The sequence below is a fragment of the Onychostoma macrolepis genome, chromosome 23 (assembly GCF_012432095.1).
Source record: "Onychostoma macrolepis isolate SWU-2019 chromosome 23, ASM1243209v1, whole genome shotgun sequence".
In the NCBI taxonomy this organism is placed as follows: Eukaryota; Metazoa; Chordata; class Actinopteri; order Cypriniformes; family Cyprinidae; genus Onychostoma; species Onychostoma macrolepis.
The window spans coordinates 13,497,370-13,518,281 of record NC_081177.1 but is presented as its reverse complement, the minus strand read 5'-3'; the positions used below and the strand labels follow the sequence as shown (position 1 = coordinate 13,518,281).

Genomic DNA, 20,912 nt, shown 5'->3' with positions numbered 1-20,912 from the left:
ACTTCATGAGACTTTTTCCTCTGGAAGTGCTCCAGGCAGGAGAGGTGAATACCATTTGAAATTTTGAATTTTATATCATATTTCATCTCTTTTATATATATATATATATATATATATATATATATATATATATATATATATATATATATATATATATATATATATATATATATATATATATATATATATATACACATACATATATATATATTTATTTATTTATTTACATATATATCTTATATATATATATATATGCGTGTGTAAATATTCATACATTAAGGATTTCTGTTTAGAGTCTTTACTTTGGCGATATGGGGGGGATGTTCTGCTCTTTTCCAGTGTGTCTGGAACCTCCCTGGGGGGAACCACGATGGCCGAAAGGAGGGCGTCTCTGCTGCTCCCGCAGCTTGAACCCCCCTGCACTGGTTCTGGGGGGTCCATTGCTGCGAGAAAAGCCCTGGGAGTCACGGGCCGGTCGGCCCTCCCTGGCCTTGCAATTTCCCCCCGTTTCCTGAGGCCGCTCCTGTTTGCTTGCAGGGCTGGAGGGCTGCTGCTGCTCCTCCACCTTGTTGACTCGCAGCTCTCTCAGAGGCTGTGTGCTTGCATTGTTGGGGCTGGAAGTGGATGCTGGAGGAGGGGGATCCTTAGGTGGTCGCTGACATACTTCAGCGTAACTGAGCTTGCGAGGTTCCTGAGGAGAAGAGGGGACAAATTAGAAAACGGTTTATCAATTTGCACTAGCCTTTAAGTACTGGGAGACGCATCTCAACTACATATTCAAAGATAGGTTGCAGGCCTTCCTGATATCCCGATTAAATGAAAATTAAACCCTTTTATTTTTTGGCAGCAAAGTTCCTTGATTATTACGCCGGAATGAGAGTATAGTTCCTAGCCAAATCGGCCTAGAAAATCGCAACTTTTCATTTTCTGCCGGTCTTAATACACGATATAACTACAAAAGACTCAAGTTTTAAGTAGGACAAATATCGAAACTCTTTGGTCATTTTTGAACGCGATGCTACTGGTCTAATCGGATTCAATGATCTATGCTAAGCTATGCTAAAAGTGCTATCGCCAGATCCAGAGATCAGCTGAATGGATTCCAAAACGGTAAAACTCAACTTATTAACTCTGGGGGAGTTGGAGAACGTGCCTATTTCCTTTAAGACTGCTCTTAACGTTAAACTAAACTTTTATTTTGACAGGCTGCCATGAGGAACTTGCAGCTGGATTCGTATGTAATGGTAAAGTGATTATATTTCGTTTTGTTTTTTATAAAGCTAATTTATAAAAACGTTTGAAGCACTTTTTGTTCGTTACAATAGTAAGGTTTTTTTTTTTTAAATTTTTTTAAAGTAACGACCAAGCGGCCAGTGATCAATTTAGCCTTCTCAAATCATCACGACTTACTTAAAATACAATCTATAGATATAAACAGTTCAAGCATATCACAATGTTAGTTTAAACGTTTGAACTACATAAATGTGCGCTAAGGTGCATATCTAATCGTTTGTGTGAAGAGTAGAAGCTGAAGCGCACTTTGTAGGACATGGAGGCGCCAAAGCGGTCACTTGCATTTTTTTCTTGAGAGTGGAAACAACTTAAAATATGCCGTAATTTTTGCTCATAAAGGTAAGAGTAATACATCATTCGGAACTGTAAAGGGTCTAGTGTTATTTGTGTGCATTCACAATATCAACAAAACGTTGTGCTTTTATTAAAATAAATAGGACAACTGAGGATGCGCTTGCCGTCTGGTCTTGAATAGGAGCGCTTCACAATGATGAACCGAAACTCAACGAATTGAGTCACAAATATGATAATATATCTATAAAAAGCTTTAAATTACTACTTTAAAACGAGATAATTCAAATAGAAAACAAAAACTCTTTCATTATGTAATCCGTAAAGATGCATTTCTCTCTAAAGGCTCGTCCAATGAGGAGATGGCGAGTCATTTTTCATCACCGTCTAAAATATAAAAATAAGGAAAAGCCTAAAACAGGCCCAATTATATTTTTTCTGATTTTTATGTTGCTCTGCTCTGAATTCCTTAGAATTTCCTTAAAATTTCAAGGATTTTCTGCAACGCAATTTTGTCTGATTTGTGAATTATTTATTAGCCTATTTTTAATCCATGCAGCAAAACAACTTTAAAATTACTTTATTGCATTCCAGATGATTTTAAAGAACTTTTCACTATAAATTTTACGGGCAGCTTGAATGTTAAACATTGACATTAATTCGTTGTATTCCCATTTGTAAAATAGGCTACAAATTAATTGTTGTAGTCCAACCCGATCTCATGAAAGTGCGTGTAGCACGATTTTCTCTTTCTATTTGACGCAATGTTTATAAGCAGAAATTGACTTTGGCATGCAAAAGACTGATACATTCATTATTAATGGCATGGCTGGTTCAGTCGACAGAAATACGGGACAAACGGGCCTATAATTTACTGCTGAAATGTTTGCGGGGCAAATCTCAGGACAGTCTGAGCGCTCATGGTACGCACAGTGCGTACAGCCGTACACCTGCAGGCGCCACTGACATCGCTCATCGGTAAATAAGGGTGACATCTAGTGGAGAAGACTAATGATAAGAATCACATTAATCAGATCTTGTTTTAAATGTGCTGAAATAAATAACGGAAAAGATCGATTCGCGGCTTTTGAGAATCGATATCGAATCGACGTCATTAAAAAAAAACGATTAATCGAAAATGTGGTATATGGAAATGTCTGGGAGACTTAGGGTGTATTCACACCAGGAAAGTCCGCTAGTTCACTTGCTTTGGTCCGGACCAAATACAATGTTGATTTTTTTTGTTTGGTGCAGTTCGTTTTCACACTGCCCTTTTTGTAAGTGAACCAGAAATTGTAAAAAAAACAAAAAAACAATGTGCGCTAAGGTCATCCGTCTGTTGGACAGAAATTCTCAAGCAGGGAAAAACAGGAAGTGCAAAAACAGGATAATCATGGGGATCTTTCGTAGTGCAATTTTTATTATTTTACAGATTTGCTGTTATGAGATAAAAACGCAACATGAAGAAACCTATGAGCATCACACCTGCACACACCTGCACAAAAACCTCCCACACCTCCCAACGACCAGGCGCTCTGTCTGTCTCCAGCCGACGTAAGGAAGACCCTATCTAGGATCAACCCACGCAAGGCTGCGGGTCCCGACAACATACCTGGCCGTGTACTGAAAGACTGTGCTGAACAGCTGACAGATGTCCTAACAGATATCTTCAACACCTCGCTGAGCCAGGCAGTCGTCCCCACATGTCTCAAATCCACAACAATCATACCGGTACCAAAGAAATCACCTGTGTCCTGTCTAAATGACTACCGTCCCATAGCACTGACTCCAATCATAATGAAGTGCTTTGAGAGGTTAGTCATGCACAACATCAAAACCAGCCTCCCCAACGCACTCGACCCGCTCCAGTTTGCATACCGTCCAAACCGCTCTACGGACGATGCAATCTCCTCCACCTGGCTCTTACCCACCTAGAAAACAAAGACTGTTATGTTAGAATGCTGTTCATTGACTTCAGCTCAGCATTTAACACAATAATTCCACAACAGCTCATAAATAAACTAAACCTGCTGGGCCTTAACAACTTCCTCTGTAATTGGATTCTGGACTTTCTAACCGGAAGACCTCAGTCAGTCCGTGTCGGCCACAACACCTCGAGCACTACCACACTGAGCACAGGTGCCCCACAAGGCTGTGTGCTCAGCCCGCTGCTCTTCACGCTGCTGACCCACGACTGCACTGCCAAGTCCAGCTCCAACCACATCATCAAGTTTGCTGACGACACAACAGTGGTAGGTCTCATCAGCAACAATGATGAAACGCACTACAGAGAGGAAGTGGCACAGCTGGCTGAATGGTGTGGCACTAACAACCTGTCCCTCAATGTGAGTAAGACAAAGGAGGTTGTGATGGACTTCAGAAGGAACTCCGGTGATCACCCCCCACTGACCATCGACAACTCGCCTGTGGAGAGAGTCAGCAGCACTAAATTCCTGGGGGTGCACATCACAGAGGATCTCACCTGGACCACCAACACCATGTCACTCTCCAAGAAGGCACAACAGCGCCTACACTTCCTCTGCCGGCTGAAAAGAGCAAGTCTACCTCCACCCATCCTCACCACTTTCTACAGGGGCACCATTGAGAGTGTGCTGACCAGCTGCATCACTGTCTGGTACGGGAACTGTACTGCAGCAGACCGCAAGACCCTCCAGCGGACAGTGAACACAGCTGCAAGGATCATCGGTGCCCCTCTCCCCTCCATCCTGGACATTTTCCTTACACGATGCTCCAGCAAAGCAAATAGTATCGTGAAGGACTCCACACATCCTTCCCACAGTCTCTTCCAGCTCCTACCATCAGGAAGATGGTACCGGAGCATCAGAGCCCGCTCTGCCAGACTGCTCAACAGCTTTTTCCCCCAGGCTGTGAGAGCCCTGAACTCAAATCACCCCGCCCCTCTCTGAACCCCCATACAAACCCCCTACCTCCTGAAACATGGACCATCTGAAACTTATGGAACTTTTTTTGTGCAATCGAAGTGTGCTACACACAGGTGAGTGGGCCTGTACAAACCACCTGTAGTAGCACACTCTCCTCCTCTATGCGCACTAGTCACTTTTCACACACACTGCTGTGTGTACACAAATCCCACAAAAAGACTCAGTAATATACATATGTTTACATGCTCATGCACTACAAATCATCCTGCACTATTCCCCAGCCAGCTGCTGACTCACAATGTTTCTCTTCGCACATGTACATTATTTATCTGAAGCACTCGTATAGTTTGTATTGTTTGTATTTTTTAAGTTTATGTATAGGTTAAAAATTATTTTATATATATAGCATATTTATAGTCAAATCTATCAGTAGGATAGTTGTGTATAGGTTTATATTGTTTTACTTCACTGCTGTATTCCTGTATTTATGTAGCACCGTGGTCCTGTGAGGCACGACATTTCGTTCCACTGTATGCCCCGCATGTAGCGGAATGACAATAAAGCTGAACTTGACTTGAGACAATGTCATACGTAGGGGTGTGCGATATTGAAAAAAAAAAAAAAAAAAGATATCTCGATATTTTTGGGGATTTTTTCGCTAACGATAATTAGACGATATTTTGTCGAGTGTATTATTGTGCTGATATCTGACTACTGTGGACAGCTGCAGAATTTGATATCCTTCATATTCTGTGTGGTCAGTTCACATCAGTGATAAAAATTAATCTTTTCATACAAGTTTAAATTGATTTTTACCTTTTATGGGCAATTTTACCTTTAATAAAGCCATTTCTTTCCAAATGTGTGCATCTTTTGAGTCAAATTGTTACATTTAATCAGTCAATTAGAATAATAAGACATTTAGGCTGTTACCAAACAAAAATGAAACCAGTATCAGCAAAATTAATCTTTATGTAAAGCTCTCAGTATGTAAAGTTGCATCTGAATTGGCATTTAGATGTATTTACACACTGTTTAATGCAGCTCAGAGGGAGCGCTTTAACCTGCAGTTACAAATGCATAACGTTTTGATATTTTAAAGACAAAAAAACTGAATACTGATATTTGAAATTATTTAAAAATGAAAACATACTTTGAATGTGAAATTAAAACCGCCAGTAGGTGGCAGCAAGTCACTTAACAAGTGAATCATTGCAACTGAACCGAATTATTTAAACGGTTGATTCATTAAGGAACGTCGTCATGTTGCTCAGAGACGCAAAACAATGCTGTGGCTGTGTTTAGAATGATTTTTGTTGGCGAAATGGAGCAAAAACAGGCAATATGGTGTCTAAAACGTAAGCCTCTTAATATTAACTTACTGTTTATTGAACTGTTGTATAAAATCAATCACATTTGTAATCATGCTTATTTTTGAAGAAAAACCAGCAATCTTCGTGTGATTTTAACTATATAAAATGATACATAAATAGACTCCATATCTTGAATTTTGTGATCATTCATCCTGCAGTGAAAGAACACACTCTAAATGCGCACGTGCTCTAGTCTACACTCCATCACGTAATGCAAGCGTGCACTCCGTAGGTTTTGTTTTTGCAAAATACTCGATAATGTCAAATTACACAGTTAAAACAACAATTACGATATTATCGCAGACGATATATAAATTGCATACACCTAGTCATACGATGTTGTAATTACGACTTGCCAAAAATAAAATCTATAGACATGAAATATTTAAGTATATCAAAATGTTACTTTAAACATTTAACCTAGATAAATGTGCGCTATTAGGTGCATATCCAATCGTTTATGCGGAGAGTTGAAGCGCGCTTCAAGACATCAGTGGAAAGAAATTAAATACGCCGTAATTGTTGCTCATGAAGGCAAGAATAATACATCGTTCGTAACTGTAAAGGGTCTATTTTTATTTGTGCGCATTCACAATATCAAGAAAACGTTGGGCTTTTCTAAAATAAAGAAAACTAATTGGATGCGCTTGCCGTCCCGGTCTTAACATAGCACTTCACAAAAATGAACCGAAACTCAGTGAATATTTTCCTTACAGACATGATGAATATATCTATAGAAAGCTTTTCCTACAAAACTAAATAATTAATATCCAAAACAAAATCTCTTTCATTATAATCTGTAAAGATGCGTGTCTTTCTAAAGGCGCGTCCAATGAGGAGGTGGCAAGTCAGGATTTTTAACTTCATCTTTAATAATAATAATAATAATAATTATTATTATTATTATTATTACTTACATTTATATAGCGCTTTTCTAGGCACTCAAAGCGCTTTACATTGTGAGGGGTGGGGGTGGGGGTGGGGGGTCTCCTCATCCATCACAAGTGTGCAGCATCCACCATAGTGCGCCAGAACGCCCACCACACACCAGCTTATTGGTGGAGAGGAGACAGAGTGATGAAGCCAATCAGCAGATATGGGGATTGTTAGGAGGCCATGATGGTCAGAGGCCAATGGGCGAATTTGGCCAGGATGCCGAGGTCACACCTCTACTCTTTTCGAAAGACATACCTGGGATTTTTAATGACCACAAAGATTCAGGACCTCGGTTTAACGTCTCATCCGAAGGACGGTGCTTTTTACAGTATAGCGTCCCCGTCACTATACTGGGGCGCTAGGACCCACACAGACCACAGGGTGAGCACCCCCTGCTGGTCTCACTAGCACCTCTTCCAGCAGCAACCTAGTTTTTCTCAGGTGGTCTCCCATCCAGGTACTGACCAGGCTCAACCCTGCTTAGCTTCAGTGAGTAACCAGTCTTGGGCTACAGGGTGACATGGCTGCCGGATCTTTGTGACACTGACTCAGAATAACACTAGTTTATTAATAAATAGTTAAAATATTTCCTTACTATTTCCCCCAGACACATTCATTGTAACTTTTGCTGGGGCTTTGTGGCAAGCTTTAGCCTATTTAGTGCGCTCATGTCACGTTGCTGTGCGCTTGGGTCACAAAAACTCATATTTTGCACACGTTTTTAAGCATTGCGGTTTAAAAACAAGTGATTTAAGCTATTGAAATGCAACCAACAGCACTATATGCGTGAGCTGTTTGTTTCTGAGCATGTTTTCTGCAATTGGGTCGGATCGAGGCCGGTTCATATTCACACCTTAAACGAACCGTAGAGTTCGTTTGGAAGCGGACCGAGATCACCTCAGCTGGGTCTCCGTGCAGTTGTTTGGTGCGCACCTGAGCGCGATTGCTGTATTCACACCTGCCCAAAAGATCCGCACCAAGAGGGAAACGAACTTGAGTTCGTTTCAATCGAACCAAACAAAACAGGTGTGAATACAATTGAATCTAAGTTGGTTTTAGGTTTGAGTTAGGTGGAGGGTGTTAATATATTTACCCATGCGAACCATGTGCAAATAAATAAATAAATGGCACGTGATCAGCTAAGAAAAAATTTAATTAAACAAAACGACGTTACTACTGCACTGTAAAATAAAAAAGGGTATTATTAATAATAATTAAAAATAATGGTAATTTATTTTACCCAACAACAGTAAAATTACAATACTAATATTTAGAACCGTCTTAATTTCTTTGATTTCAAACATTCAACCATAGGGGTTACCACAGAAAATATTTGTATTAGGATTATATTTATAGATTTTTATTTTTTGTCAGGTTTTATTTGATCGATTAATACACTCAGATCTTAAAATATGTTGAAATAAAAAACTAAAACATAAATTTAAAAAAAATTAAATACATGCAGTCTTGGTGATCATAAAACACTTCTGTAAAAAAATATTTAAAAAGAATATTGATAATAGTTTTGATTAGTTAAAAAGGCAAATATTTCTACTGTATTATGTTAAAAACATGTTACCCAGCATTTTGTGATTCACATGGGTCATACTTCACAGGTAAGAAAATATAGAAATATGTATTAAAAAAAAAATTAAAAAAAAGAAGGAATCTATTTTTTTACATCCCTGTAAATAAATAGATACTATTATATGTTGTAACCAGTTTTCAGAAACAAATAAGTTACATGGTGGTACACAGCAATATTTACATATTACAATTTTTTTTTAAATAAATTAATTAATTTCCAATAAAACTTATTGTAATATGATGGAATATATTCATACATTGTACAATGTAAATACAAAAAAATAAGTTAACAAATTTGCAAATAAGGGCAGGGAGTATGGGACATTAATCATCCAGGTCAAAAAAAACAAACAAACAATCTTAAATCTAGAATAGGACTGTTTTGTTTGTAGGACATACTAGAAATAATGGACAAGTGGAGACAGAAAATGAGAAAAGAATGGGGTCTTGAACCTACATCCCATTGAACACAGAGTCTATAGCTCTTCAGGAAGACCAGAGACACTCACGTCACAGACTACTTGGCCCTTCTGAATATAACCATCAGCCTGAGAGAAGCAATAACTCACCAGCGCAGGAGTACTGGAGGGGGCAGTGTTAGATTGGGGGGTGGCTGCAGGTGTGGCCGAGCTGGCCTGAGGCTTTGGACCAGGTGCTGTTGGGGCAGGGGTGGGTGGCACGGCTGCGACGGGGGCAGAGGTCACAGACATCTCTTTATAAACCGGAGGCTCCACCTTCTCTGGTTTCTTCTCCAGGTGGTTGGAGCTACAAAACACAAGTAGCAAAACTCAGACACTAATAAAAACAAGATTCAGAATGCCAGTCATTTGTAACGATCGTTTACCTGGAGGTCACGGGATCAGGAACGTGAGCAGTCATCTTGGCTACAGGCTGGGTAGGCCTGGAGACGGTCTCCTCGGAGGCTGGGACTGCGGGACTCGCAGCGGACTCTTTATTCGAATCTTGCTGCTGGAGAGAAATGAAACAACAAGCAATGAGCAAAACAAAAACAATCAGATTGGTGTTAAAACTTATTATTGTATTTTAACATACCTTTTCCCTATTCAGTCCCCGTACAACATCAGAGAGGCGGTTCTCCAGCACAGGCTCCCCCTGCGGACTGGCAGAGCAGCCTGGCAGTGGAGGGAAGTTGGAGGCAGCCAGGTCAAACTTGGGGGGTGGTACCTTCACTTGAGACAGAGGAACTGGTCTCTGTGGAAACAAACAAGAAAAAAAAAAACAATTAAGAAGGCATACATAAGAAGAGGTTCAACTATAACCAGCAACACAAAAAGAAATGCATTACTGTTGTGCGATCATCCTCTCGCCGCCTTCGAGTTCCTCTGTATGTGGTTCTCCTGAAACAAAAGATTAATACAAATTTACAAAATGTGCAATCTGACTGAAATTGAATTAAAATGACATTCTAAAGAGGTGAAACACTCCATAATTGCACTAGTTCACAAGGCTAAACTAAAATAAAAGGATTACATTTTGTAGGTCACATGGGACCCAGAAAAGAGGGCAGCAACTAATGACTATTTTGATCATTTATACACTACCATTTAAAAGGTTTGGGGTCAGTTAGAGTTTTTTTTTTTTTTTTTTTTTTATAAAGAAATTCATACTTTTATTCAGCAAGAACCTTTTAAATTGATCAAAAGTGACAGTAAAGACATTTACATTGTTACAATAGATGACATTCAGTGTTACGAAAGGAAAACCTGACAAACCTTCCACGTCCCGCCATGGTACCATCATCAGTTGGATCATTGGAAGCTAGGTGTGGAAAGGATGAGTTGAGCTCAGTGGATGACAGCACTGGCCCGGCGCTGGAGGGAGGCTGGGGACTGTGCAGGCCAGACAGCCCATCCACAAGAGCCACCGGAGACACAGTGGAAGACAGACCATCATTAGCCCTCGTCTGAGGCTTCACATGGTTCCTACTCAAAAAGCAGAAACAGAAAAACATGAGATTTGCTTCTAAGTAACAGTGCCTTCTATCCATTCATACTCTTTTTTTTTTTTTGCTAATAATTATACAAGTATGGATGTAGATGATGGTTCTTCACGTAACGGGCAGCATGCAATTACTCCAAAATAAAAATGGAGACAAACAGGCATTGTCTGGTGTTAAAACCAGTAATTTCCTGCCAGTGAGCTTACATTGGCATCTATCCCAATTTTTTTTATATATATATATATATATATATATATATATATATATATATATATATATATATATATATATATATATATATATATATATATATATATATATTCTGGTTTATTTTCAGCCATAAACTCACTTCAGGCATTTAAATTAGGGCTGTAAATTGAGTAAAACATAATTTTTTATAGATAATTAACACATTTATAGCAATTCAAGGCAAAAGTGTATGCACTAAAATATTATCTTTCACATTAATTCTGACAGCCCTTAATCTAAATGTTTCTTTAAATGAATAAAACAAAAGACATGTTTAACCACTGCTCATGAAGATCATTCAACATAAAAAGCTGTTAGTGTAATGATTCGAGTACACAAAAAAATTAGTTAACGGAAATATTAAGGTGATGATAATTGCAGTAATTCTTTTCTCCTTCTGTATAACCCTCCCCCACTCATTTTGTTAGTAAACCAGAATTTTGAGCTAGAGAGCTAAACACCAGAGCTGGTATTTTAGCTGTCTGAAGAGGATAGTAAGAATGGATTGATGATTGTTGATATTTGAAGTTTTTGAAGCTGTACCTGAAGGCATTTATTACATTCTTTCTTGAATAGAGTGGAACACTGTGGGAACAGTAAAAAATATCCAAGTGATCTACTGCAACTGCCTACATTCTTAGACTACACAAAAGAAGCTTGCACATGAATGAAACTTTCTAACTTCTTGTATCAAATACAAAAATGAGAATGCAGATTTCAGACATCCTTTATAATAGAGTACAACAGTGCCCGCACCCTTTTTCAGCAGCCTTGGTTCTGAAAGTATTCTTACAGTCATTTTTCTCATGGGAATAAAAAAAATAAAAATAAAAAAAAAGTCATTGTCTGATAGAACTCTTTAACAAAGGTACACAACTGTACATAACGGCTTTAAGGAGGCAAAGAACTACAAACCCAAGAAACATTGTGAATGACAAATTAAAACCGATTTAATTTTTTATTTAATATAAGTAGTTTGAGAGTGTAGGGAGACTATCACATCATTCACAGTGCTTCATGGGAGTGGGTGGGCCCCAAAGTGTTCTTTCGATTCTCTGATTGGTGGAGTTTTTTTGCAGAATCATGGGTAATATAGTTTTTCACCAGGAATTCCACTGCTAAACACGATCATTTAAAATAAATTATGCAGGCTAATAGCTTCAACGAAAGCATATACCACTGATTATAACCTCACAGCTCACAGTAATGCTGTCTTTTAATGGTTTATAAGTTACCATCAATTCCCTTACAGAGAAAATGAATTTACTGCCAGAACCCTGTTGCACTCTATGGTGAGGTTAGAACTATACAGTTAATTAATTCAAAATAAACTGGTGGTATAATTAAGAGTCCAACTTGACCTACCGGTTCCTGCTAAAGGGACGGCTAAGGTTGAGAGAAGTTGAGCCAGTTTTGTAGTGTCCAGGTGAGCTAAATCCATTGACAAAACCATTGTTGGGAAAAGGTGCCTGTGGAAAACACCATTCAGTTAAAATAATGAAATAAAAAGATCATTACAACAAAAATGATTGTCAGGTGCATCCCTAGTCAAACTAGAAAGACTTACGAGGGGTGTCTCAAAGTATGGAGTCGGAGATGGCGTCCAGGTAGGGGGTACTATGCCGTAGAGTGGGTACTGCTGCTGGGGGCTGTAAACAGGCTGCATGAAGAGAGGGGAGCTATACTGAGACTGAGTGTGAGATTGCTGAGGATACACACTGCAGTCCAGGCTGCGGTAACCATTCTTCGCAAAGAACGTGTTGATGGCTTTTATTCTGGCCTGAGAACAGGAAACGCAAAAAGGTAAGAGCCCATCTGACACGTATAAACTAATTTAATGCTGCACATTTTTGTAAAGAACTTACCATGATTGGTTTTCCCTGAAATGTCTTCACTTCTTCCCTTAAATATTTGTATGCCTGGATGGGGGAAACACAATTAGTTTCAAATCCAAGGGTAAGCAATTTGTTTCATCTCTAAATAACAACAGAAATTCATACCTGTTGAGCGTCTGTATCCGATTGGAATGTAATGTACCAGTTGTTGTTGTGTGCAAACTCCACGCTTATTACCTTGGGGCAGTTGTCATTCTTAAACAAGGCTTCCACTTCCTGATGAGAAAAACAAACACGCACATAAATATAAGAGGATCCTAAGATAGCCACAGCTTCTACTTCTTGATAATCTCTCACCTCAACAGGTGTTGTTTCAGGGACTTCTCGCAGAATGATGATGCATCTCTTGTGATTTGGCCGCACCTTTTCCCCTTTTTCGTCAACTTGGACCATAGGAGATGCTGTAGGCAGTCAGAGTAATATTATTTTTTGTACTGTGAATAAAAAAAAATGGACCATAGATGCAAAATGCAGGCACGTACATCTGAGGACATCCAAGATGAGGTCCGTGTCAGTTGTGAGGACCTTGATTCCTTCCATGCTGGCAATAGTCCAAATAGGGACAAACTGGTCACTGTCCATTTGAGATATTAGGTAAAGATCCTTGGATAAGTTCTCCCTGTGGGATGAAAGAGGAGCATCAGTAAATGCGGCTGATGGGAGGAGAATGGCTGTAAAGTGCTGTTTACTTAGTTGCATTAAATTGAAAGCTTACATCGCATTACACGGCTGCACTTACCTGGAGAAACAGAACTCCAATTCTTTTTTGAGAGACTCGCGCAAAGTCTCTTCAGAGACGGGCTGTTCCTCAGGGAGCTTGGACTCCACTGTGTGCAAACAGAGCATAAACAAAGGTAAGTGTGTGGCAAATGCCTGCTGATTGTAAAGACCGACAACAGTTAGCAGTGATGGATTTAGGAGATTTATCTAATTAACATGTACACATGGAACCAGATCATATTTCAAAATTATGAACATCACATACCATTAGTTGCTGTAGTGTGCTCAGAAACCGGGAAGCTTTGGTCAGGGGGGTCCATACCGTTCACCATACCTACTACAGTACCAGTGGTGCCGTTGTCCTCAGGAGTGGAGAAACCAGGCGTGTACTGTTTATCTACAGAGTTATCTATGTGAACAAAGAAACAAGTGACAAACAATTAAAATCATAAATACATTAAATGAGATTGTGTGTGTCTCGTGGTACTCTCCATAATGGAGACAGAGGGTGACTCAGGGGAGAGGAATAGTTGAATAAAATCATTATTTTTGTTTTTTTGCACACAAAAAGTATTCTCGTAGCTTCATAAATTTACGGTTGAACCACTGATGTCACATGGAGTACTTTGTCAATGTTCTTGGTACATTTCTGGGCATTAAATGTGGTCGGACCCTCGCTATATATGGAGGGTCAGAAAGCTCTTGCATTGCATCAAAAATCTCTTAATCTGTCTTCCAAAGATGAACGAAGTCCTTGCGTGTTTGGAACGACATGACAGTGAGTAACTAATGACAGAATTTTCATTTTTGGGTGAACTATCCCTTTAAGGAGGACCAGTGTAAATATAACCCAATGCATTTCTTATGAGGCTTTTCCATAGGATACTGATTGTACATGTGTTCAAAATCAGCTAGATGCATTTTTTTTTTTTTAAAGCTGCAGTGTGTAAGTTTTGCCTCTTTGTCGCCATCTCTGTTTGAAAACCTGGAATTGCAGCTCTGTGCGGCATTTTCTTCCTTGCGTGGGGTTGTGCTCTGGCATGGCTCCAGCACGGATGAATCAAGTGTTTTGAGGAGTATGTGTGGCAGTCTGTCAGTCACCGCACAGGTGTGAAGACTGTACTTAGGAATCGCAGATTCTAGTCTACGTCTTGTAATATATGACCCAAATAAGAATTTTCACCGTATATTGTCATCTGAACAAGTAACAAGTCTGCCATGTTTGTTCTGACCAACTGAGGAAAAAAAGCATTTCAATAAATCGCGCTACTAATGGTAATTAAATCTAACGATCGGTTAGCTCATCACATCTAGCCGTGCAAATTATTATTATTGTTATACTTTCTCAAATTATTAATGTTAATAACATCAGCATTGCGTGACTGAGTATAGTGCGTATTAGCGCGTAGATTTCAATTTCTGTACAGTCTAATATCTAATTGTCATACCATTCGAATTTCATATTAAGAAATTATTTTAACCCAAAAAGCAAACTATGCTCCCTTCGAACTGGTTTTCTTTAAAACACAAATCTTGTGTAATCCCAGGCTATCTGTAATCAGAAGCACATTTAAAACTGGAATATAATTTAATTTCATTCACATGTGTTTCATAAACACACAATCCTTTCTGGATTACAATCCGCCATCAAAATGATAAGTTTAATTATTCTAGCTGCTGTGAGAAAAGTCTATAAACGATTTGCCTCCTGCAGGATCCTCACATGTGATAGCCTACTAGCCGGGACAACTTCTTTATGTTTACAGACGTAACGTAACGACGCAGCAACCCGTACCACTCAAATTAGAAAACATTATTATAAACTTACCGTTGTGAATCGGGATAAAGTAAGGTGATAGTTTTGAACACTGACTGGTTATGTACTTGCTCAAATATTGATTTCGGATCATTTTTAACCCCAAAAAAAAGTTACGGACTGCAGCTTTAAGTAGCGTTGTTCCGATTCCGATACTAGTATCGGAAATTCCACCGATACCACAAAAAATCTGGCATCAGTATCGGCGAGTACTTGAACCCATGTACCGATCCGATACCATTCTTAAACAAGACCTATAGTTATGCGCGCTAGCTTTGCTTAACACTGCAAAACGGAAATCAATTCTTCTTAGCTGCTCAGAATGCAAACACAGGAAGTTGTGCACAAGCAACCACTATTTAGAGCAGCAAAGAATAAATACAAACGTGGTAGCACATTGCCAGTAAATCACTCGCATATGGCACTAAATCTTCACCCTGGGCGACTAAATAGTGTATAATATTAGCCACTGGCTAATAAATGCTCAGATTATACTCGCCAGTGTGTGAGTTGGAGGCTATGTATAAGTTTAGCACAGATATATTTTGACTCGCTGAACACTCTGACTGAGCGCTTCAGAGTTTCACTCTCTGTCAAGCGATCTGGGCTATTTTTCAATGCATCTGAATAAATGCGCAGCGCACCTGTATTTGACGTACCGTAAGCTCTAGTGTGAAGTGCACGACTCTCCGTCGCTTTGCTTTTTTCCTCACACACAGAGAGAGAGCGAGAGAGAGTCTTACATGTAGCGCGTCAATTCTGCTTGGTATGTAAACGATAGTCTTTGTTGTATTTTCCTGTAAGAATAACGGAGTTCCTTTTGAATTCTTCAACTTTTAAGAACTGCCGGGGTTCTCCGGTAGTAGGCGGGGCTAATGCGCAAGCGACAATCTCATTGGCTGGTGCTCACCTATAATCGTCCCTGGTTTGATTTCAGCAAATCAGTTCAAGCGAACGCAGACAACGTGATTAATATTCACGAATCCAGCAGCTCGGTAATCCTTAGTGCGTTTTATATTGTTCTTAGTAGAATTCATAGTATGATTATTATCTTATCAGTATTATTGATAGTTTCCCCCCCATTTTTTAGCGAGACACTGAATGACCAAAAAAGCACCACCACCAGTTCAGTTAAAATGACTGTATTCATGGTTACCAAGTTTTAATTCTAATTGCTAAAGTTATATCATTAAATAATACTCGATTATCATAATACATTTATAATGCTTGACTGGCTGATGTTAAGAGTGTACTTTTAGATATTTAAATAGATGTGCCATTTTCCAAACATTATATATTATATTTTTTTGTTTACTCGCCAGATTATCTATCTATGGTGAAGCACACCATAAAATAATTGTATCTATTCATACAGGTCTAGTAGTACATACAGCTGTATAACCAGATACACACCCAGGTATCGGATCAGTACTCGGTATCGGCCGATACCTTGAGCCTAGGTATCGGAATCGGTATCGGGAAGGGAAAAAGGGTATCGGAACATCTCTAGCTTTAAGTTACCTTTGACCTGTGTATGTGTATGACACAACATTGGGGAAAAAGTGAGACAATGCAACAGCTATCTGTCTGCACATGCACATAGACCATCAAAACAAATGCTTTGCAACTATTGTTTAAAGTTTGGGTTCAGTCAGGTTTTTAAAAATAAAAATAAATAATACTTTTACTAAGGATGCATTAAATTGGTCAAGTGACAATAAAAAAGTTTATAGTGTTAAAAAAAGATTTATATTTCAACGGTTTTCACAAAAATTAAATAAATGTTTCTTGAGCACCAAATCAGCATATTACAAGGATTTCTGAAGGACCATGTGACACTAAAGACTGGAGTAATGGATGCTTAAAATTCAGCTGTGTCATCACATGAATAAATTACATTTTAAAATAGAAAACATGTTTTAAATTGAATTATTTCACAATATAACTGTATTTTTCATTACATAAACATATTTTGGTGAGCACAAGGAACTTTAAAATTTTTACAAAATATCTTATCCACCCAAATGTTTGAACAGTAGGGTATATGCATTCTGGAAAAACACTAACAAATCAGCTGCATGGAACTGAGATTTAGAATGCATGGAAATTTCCTTTACCTTCAGCTGTATTGTTCTGGGACCAGGGGGAGGCCACAGTGCCATCCACAGGAGCTTCACTTTGTGTTGCAGGGTTCTTCTGCCACACCTTGGCATTAGGGTTCAGACCAGCTCCTTTAGCAGTGACCTGGAACAATAGAAGGAAATGCAATGAATTCATTAAACCTTAAGTCTTCAAAAGACATTTTATAGTATAAGCATGGTTATCTTGAAATTCCTCACTCTCATTTTTTTGGTCTCTCTTTATAGGCATGACATGCAAAACGATTCCCGTGTCGTTCCCATGACACCAAGGTTTGTTTACATGTCTTGAGTGACACTGAGAGCAATGACAGATGAGCCCACTTCACCTCCCCTCAAAAGCAACCCAAAATGCCCACGGAGAACACTAAGTGCTTAACCATACATGAAAGATGGTACTTCAGTTAATGATAATAGCCTAATTTGAAAACATTAACATAGCATAATACAAAAAATGGGTTGTTTCTCACAGATATGAATACAGTGCTAGGATTTTTTTTGAACTAATCAAGAGTGCTTAACTTATAAGAAATTAAAGAAAATGTGTTAAAACGGTATGCATTGGTGAGAGAATGAACTAAATACATTCTCAGTCAACACCAGTCAATACTAACACACAAAGGCAGCACGAAGTGAGCAGAATCACATGGGCTCATGTTTACAACACATGAACAGCCAAAACTACAATTTTATTATTGGTCACAAGGCCTCTCATTCAAGACAGCAGCAGTCTCTATAGCAGAGGTTCAATCCTTTTTTTGCCAGTAGTTCCTGCAGCCAAACAAGTAAAGATTGACTGTTTCGGTTCAAACTTGTCTGACAGCTCCATTTCATCCTAACAACAGACAGCTTTCACAGGATGAGAGCCGATCCAATACACTATGGCGAGTGTGATTTTGCTTTCAAACAACAGTTCAATAAATAATTAATTTTGAGCAACATTTCAGAAAAACTGGCCAGTTAGCATGTTTCTTCTCCACCAACCAAAAAAAAAAAAAATTACAAATAAAAATGAGTACAAAGCATGTAGTTTCAGGTCTGGAACAGCATATGTGAGTGACGAAGAGTGTTTCAGCTCCAGATCCACACCTGTTTTTTCCCCCCACACACTAGTGATCATGAAGTGGTGGAAAACACTGTTGTAATAACACATCATTAACATTTTTCATTCCATTTTAACACACTGCAGTAATCTAAAACTTAAAAAGACATGAAACATGCAAATTACGGTAAAGAAATCACCTCTTGTTCCCATCAAATATAAGTATCCAAAAGTCAAGGTACTGAACTCAAATCAGGAAGGTACTGAAGCAGGTGCAATGCAATGCAATGCAAAAAAAAAAAAAAGGTTCCCACGTGTACATTTATTACACGTTTAATATTTTGGCTACAAATTGTGCATCCAAAATAATTCGTACCTGCTCATTTCACATGGCCACGGGGGCGCCAATGGGAACAGCCACCTGCTTCCTAACCCTCATTCTCCACATAAACTATCAAAAACAGCTGTTAAGCTTTGTGAGCCTGTAACACAAACAACACTAAAAGACCCTCTAGGATACTAGGATAAAGTGTTTCTAGAAGATGTCAGCCTGAAGATTTAAGCCGAAAGCAGACAGTGTCACTCTCCGAATAACTCGGCTGCTACGGGTCCTCCCAAGCTACAGTGCAGGAAATGTTTGGTATATTAAAAGAGAAGAACATCGGCTTACAGATAGACAAGCTGAAACAAATATTTGCTAATTATTACTCAGAAAACTATATCAACTTCCAAAGTCGGTGTAATAAACATATTATTCTGAGTTCATCTGTTCTGTTCGGTTTTAACTTCACTAGAGCTCATGTGTGTCATATGACTGCGTGAATAAGCTTATGAAAGCAGGCCGCTGAATGAATGCTGGCGAATTACAGCGGGTTTTGCTGCTGAATTTGTCGACTAAAACCAGTATCTCTAGGCCAAAGTATGAATTAATATATTACTAACAAGCAAAATGATCGTATGTGTATCTTCGCTAGCATATGGGCTAATTTACCCGGTTAACTCTTGTCGTGCTCGACAGCCTTAAAGGGCCAGTTCACCCAAAAATGTACATTTTGTCATGTCTTGTCAAACTTTAAGTACAAAAAAAAAAAAAAAAAGGTTGGTTGTGTTTGCGTTTATAACCATATCAGTTTCATCATGGCAGATACAGGTTTAACAATAAACAAACGTTTTAAATATAATTTTGACTTGCATTATTTTGCACATACACAGCTCTATTTAAAGACATTTAACATTTTTATGTGTCCATCTCAGAAAACGAGTGCTTTTATAACTCAAAAGGAGATATCAGGTAGGATGTGAGAAACTGACAGCCTCGGTCTCCATTCATTTGTACTGCATCGTGGAAGTCAATAGGGACTCCCGCTGTCATTCTGTTCATAAGTGTTTTGAACGACATGAGCGTGAGGAAATTACATTTTTGGGGTGAACTATCGACTGTGTGTGAGAAAGCAATCTTAAAACCACAAACATGCTGCAAAGTTCAGCCGCAGATTAGAAATGGCTTTTGTAAGCGGGCCAACTAAGAGATTAATGAATCATCCTGTCAATTGCCAACAAGAAGCGTCTTCGACAACATGGCCAGCTTGCAATTTAGGTGATGTCAGAGCTTGCGAGCTGTGTGAACCGACCGATGGCCTTATATAGTGAGCGATCATACTTCCTATGACCCTATTTTTAAGAAGGGCAACGGCCAGAGACCGATCGTCCTGTTGGGGAGGGGTGAAGAGGCCCCGACTCACCATGACGCCTGAGTCTCCCCCGGTCCCGGGTGTGATCTCGTCCTCCCCACGGGGTTTGGGTCCCGGCTCAGCCTCCTCCTGCAGCTGCGGCTCTCCGCCCTGGTCTGAACTCATCGGCCGCTCCTGGCTCACCGCGCCTCCGTCGTTCTCTCCCTGCCCCCCTCGAGTCACCCTTTTTGCTGATTGAGTAAGTTAGTTAGCTAATACAGCAGATGCGCACAGTAGGCGGTGCGGTTGAAGAACCTGAACTTATTGAGCGCTCGGTAATGAAAGCTCAGAATGCGAGCTGGCTGGCTAGCCACCGAATGGGCTAGTTCTCCTGCTAACTAGCTGGCTAGCTATCAATGCATCGACAAATACGGCGCAGGCTCCGACGTTTGTCAACCGACTGGTGAAAATGACAGCGCAAGCGCCGAAAATAGCGAATTCGTTCCAAATGCGCCTTCCTCTCGATTTATACAAGCACCAGTGCCATAGGGTGCATTCCTAAACGGGCGACCGAAGCGGACACAGGGGACACGCACCTTACCAATGAGTAGGCAGACATTAACACAGTCCGCCACCGTCCCACACTCCTCTGCGACCTCTTGATACCCTCTGAAGTTGATCTGCTCAGCTTCCGGTTTGAGCAATGGCTGACAAGTAGCTGCCTGCCAAAATAAAAGTCTTGCTCTATGCTTACTCTTCTTCTGTCATCTTCTCTCTCTCTCTTTTCTGTGTCTAAACATACCTGGCTATAAACTCATTACTTTCTTCTGTGGAACACAAATATTATTTAGCATTTGTAATTTTTATAGGGATAGTTCACCCAAAATGAAAATTCTCCCGTCTTTTTTTTATTATTGTAAATAGCGTGACTGTGAAGGCCTCTTCTGAAGAGAAGCAGATAAATCTTAGTAAACGACAGGAAAAATGTCTAAAATAAACTCCCCCAAAATACAGAGACGTTTTACAGGCAGATGTTATT

General features: G+C 39.4%; 1 protein-coding gene across 4 annotated transcripts; it reads right to left on the bottom strand.

Annotated features, from left to right (window-relative positions):
* Positions 1-234: 234 nt before the first annotated feature.
* On the bottom strand, positions 235-20,597 carry larp4aa (La ribonucleoprotein 4Aa). 4 transcript variants are annotated; one of them, XM_058764179.1, is made up of 17 exons: positions 19,946-20,597; positions 17,141-17,267; positions 13,473-13,616; positions 13,227-13,314; positions 12,970-13,106; positions 12,785-12,888; positions 12,593-12,703; positions 12,458-12,511; positions 12,160-12,372; positions 11,958-12,061; positions 11,136-11,177; positions 10,117-10,326; positions 9,690-9,741; positions 9,437-9,595; positions 9,228-9,349; positions 8,953-9,148; positions 235-691 (listed from the first exon to the last, which is right to left on the bottom strand). In XM_058764179.1, the coding sequence occupies exons 1-17, from the start codon at positions 20,057-20,059 to the stop codon at positions 299-301; spliced, it is 2,370 nt and encodes a 789-aa protein (XP_058620162.1). In that variant the 5' UTR covers positions 20,060-20,597; the 3' UTR covers positions 235-298. The 4 variants fall into 4 exon arrangements, with proteins under 4 accessions (XP_058620162.1, XP_058620161.1, XP_058620163.1 ...); XM_058764178.1 differs by having other exon boundaries at positions 9,228-9,352; positions 19,946-20,595; XM_058764180.1 differs by lacking the exon at positions 11,136-11,177 and having other exon boundaries at positions 9,228-9,352; positions 10,117-10,329; positions 19,946-20,594.
* Between the last annotated feature and the right edge of the window lie 315 nt (positions 20,598-20,912).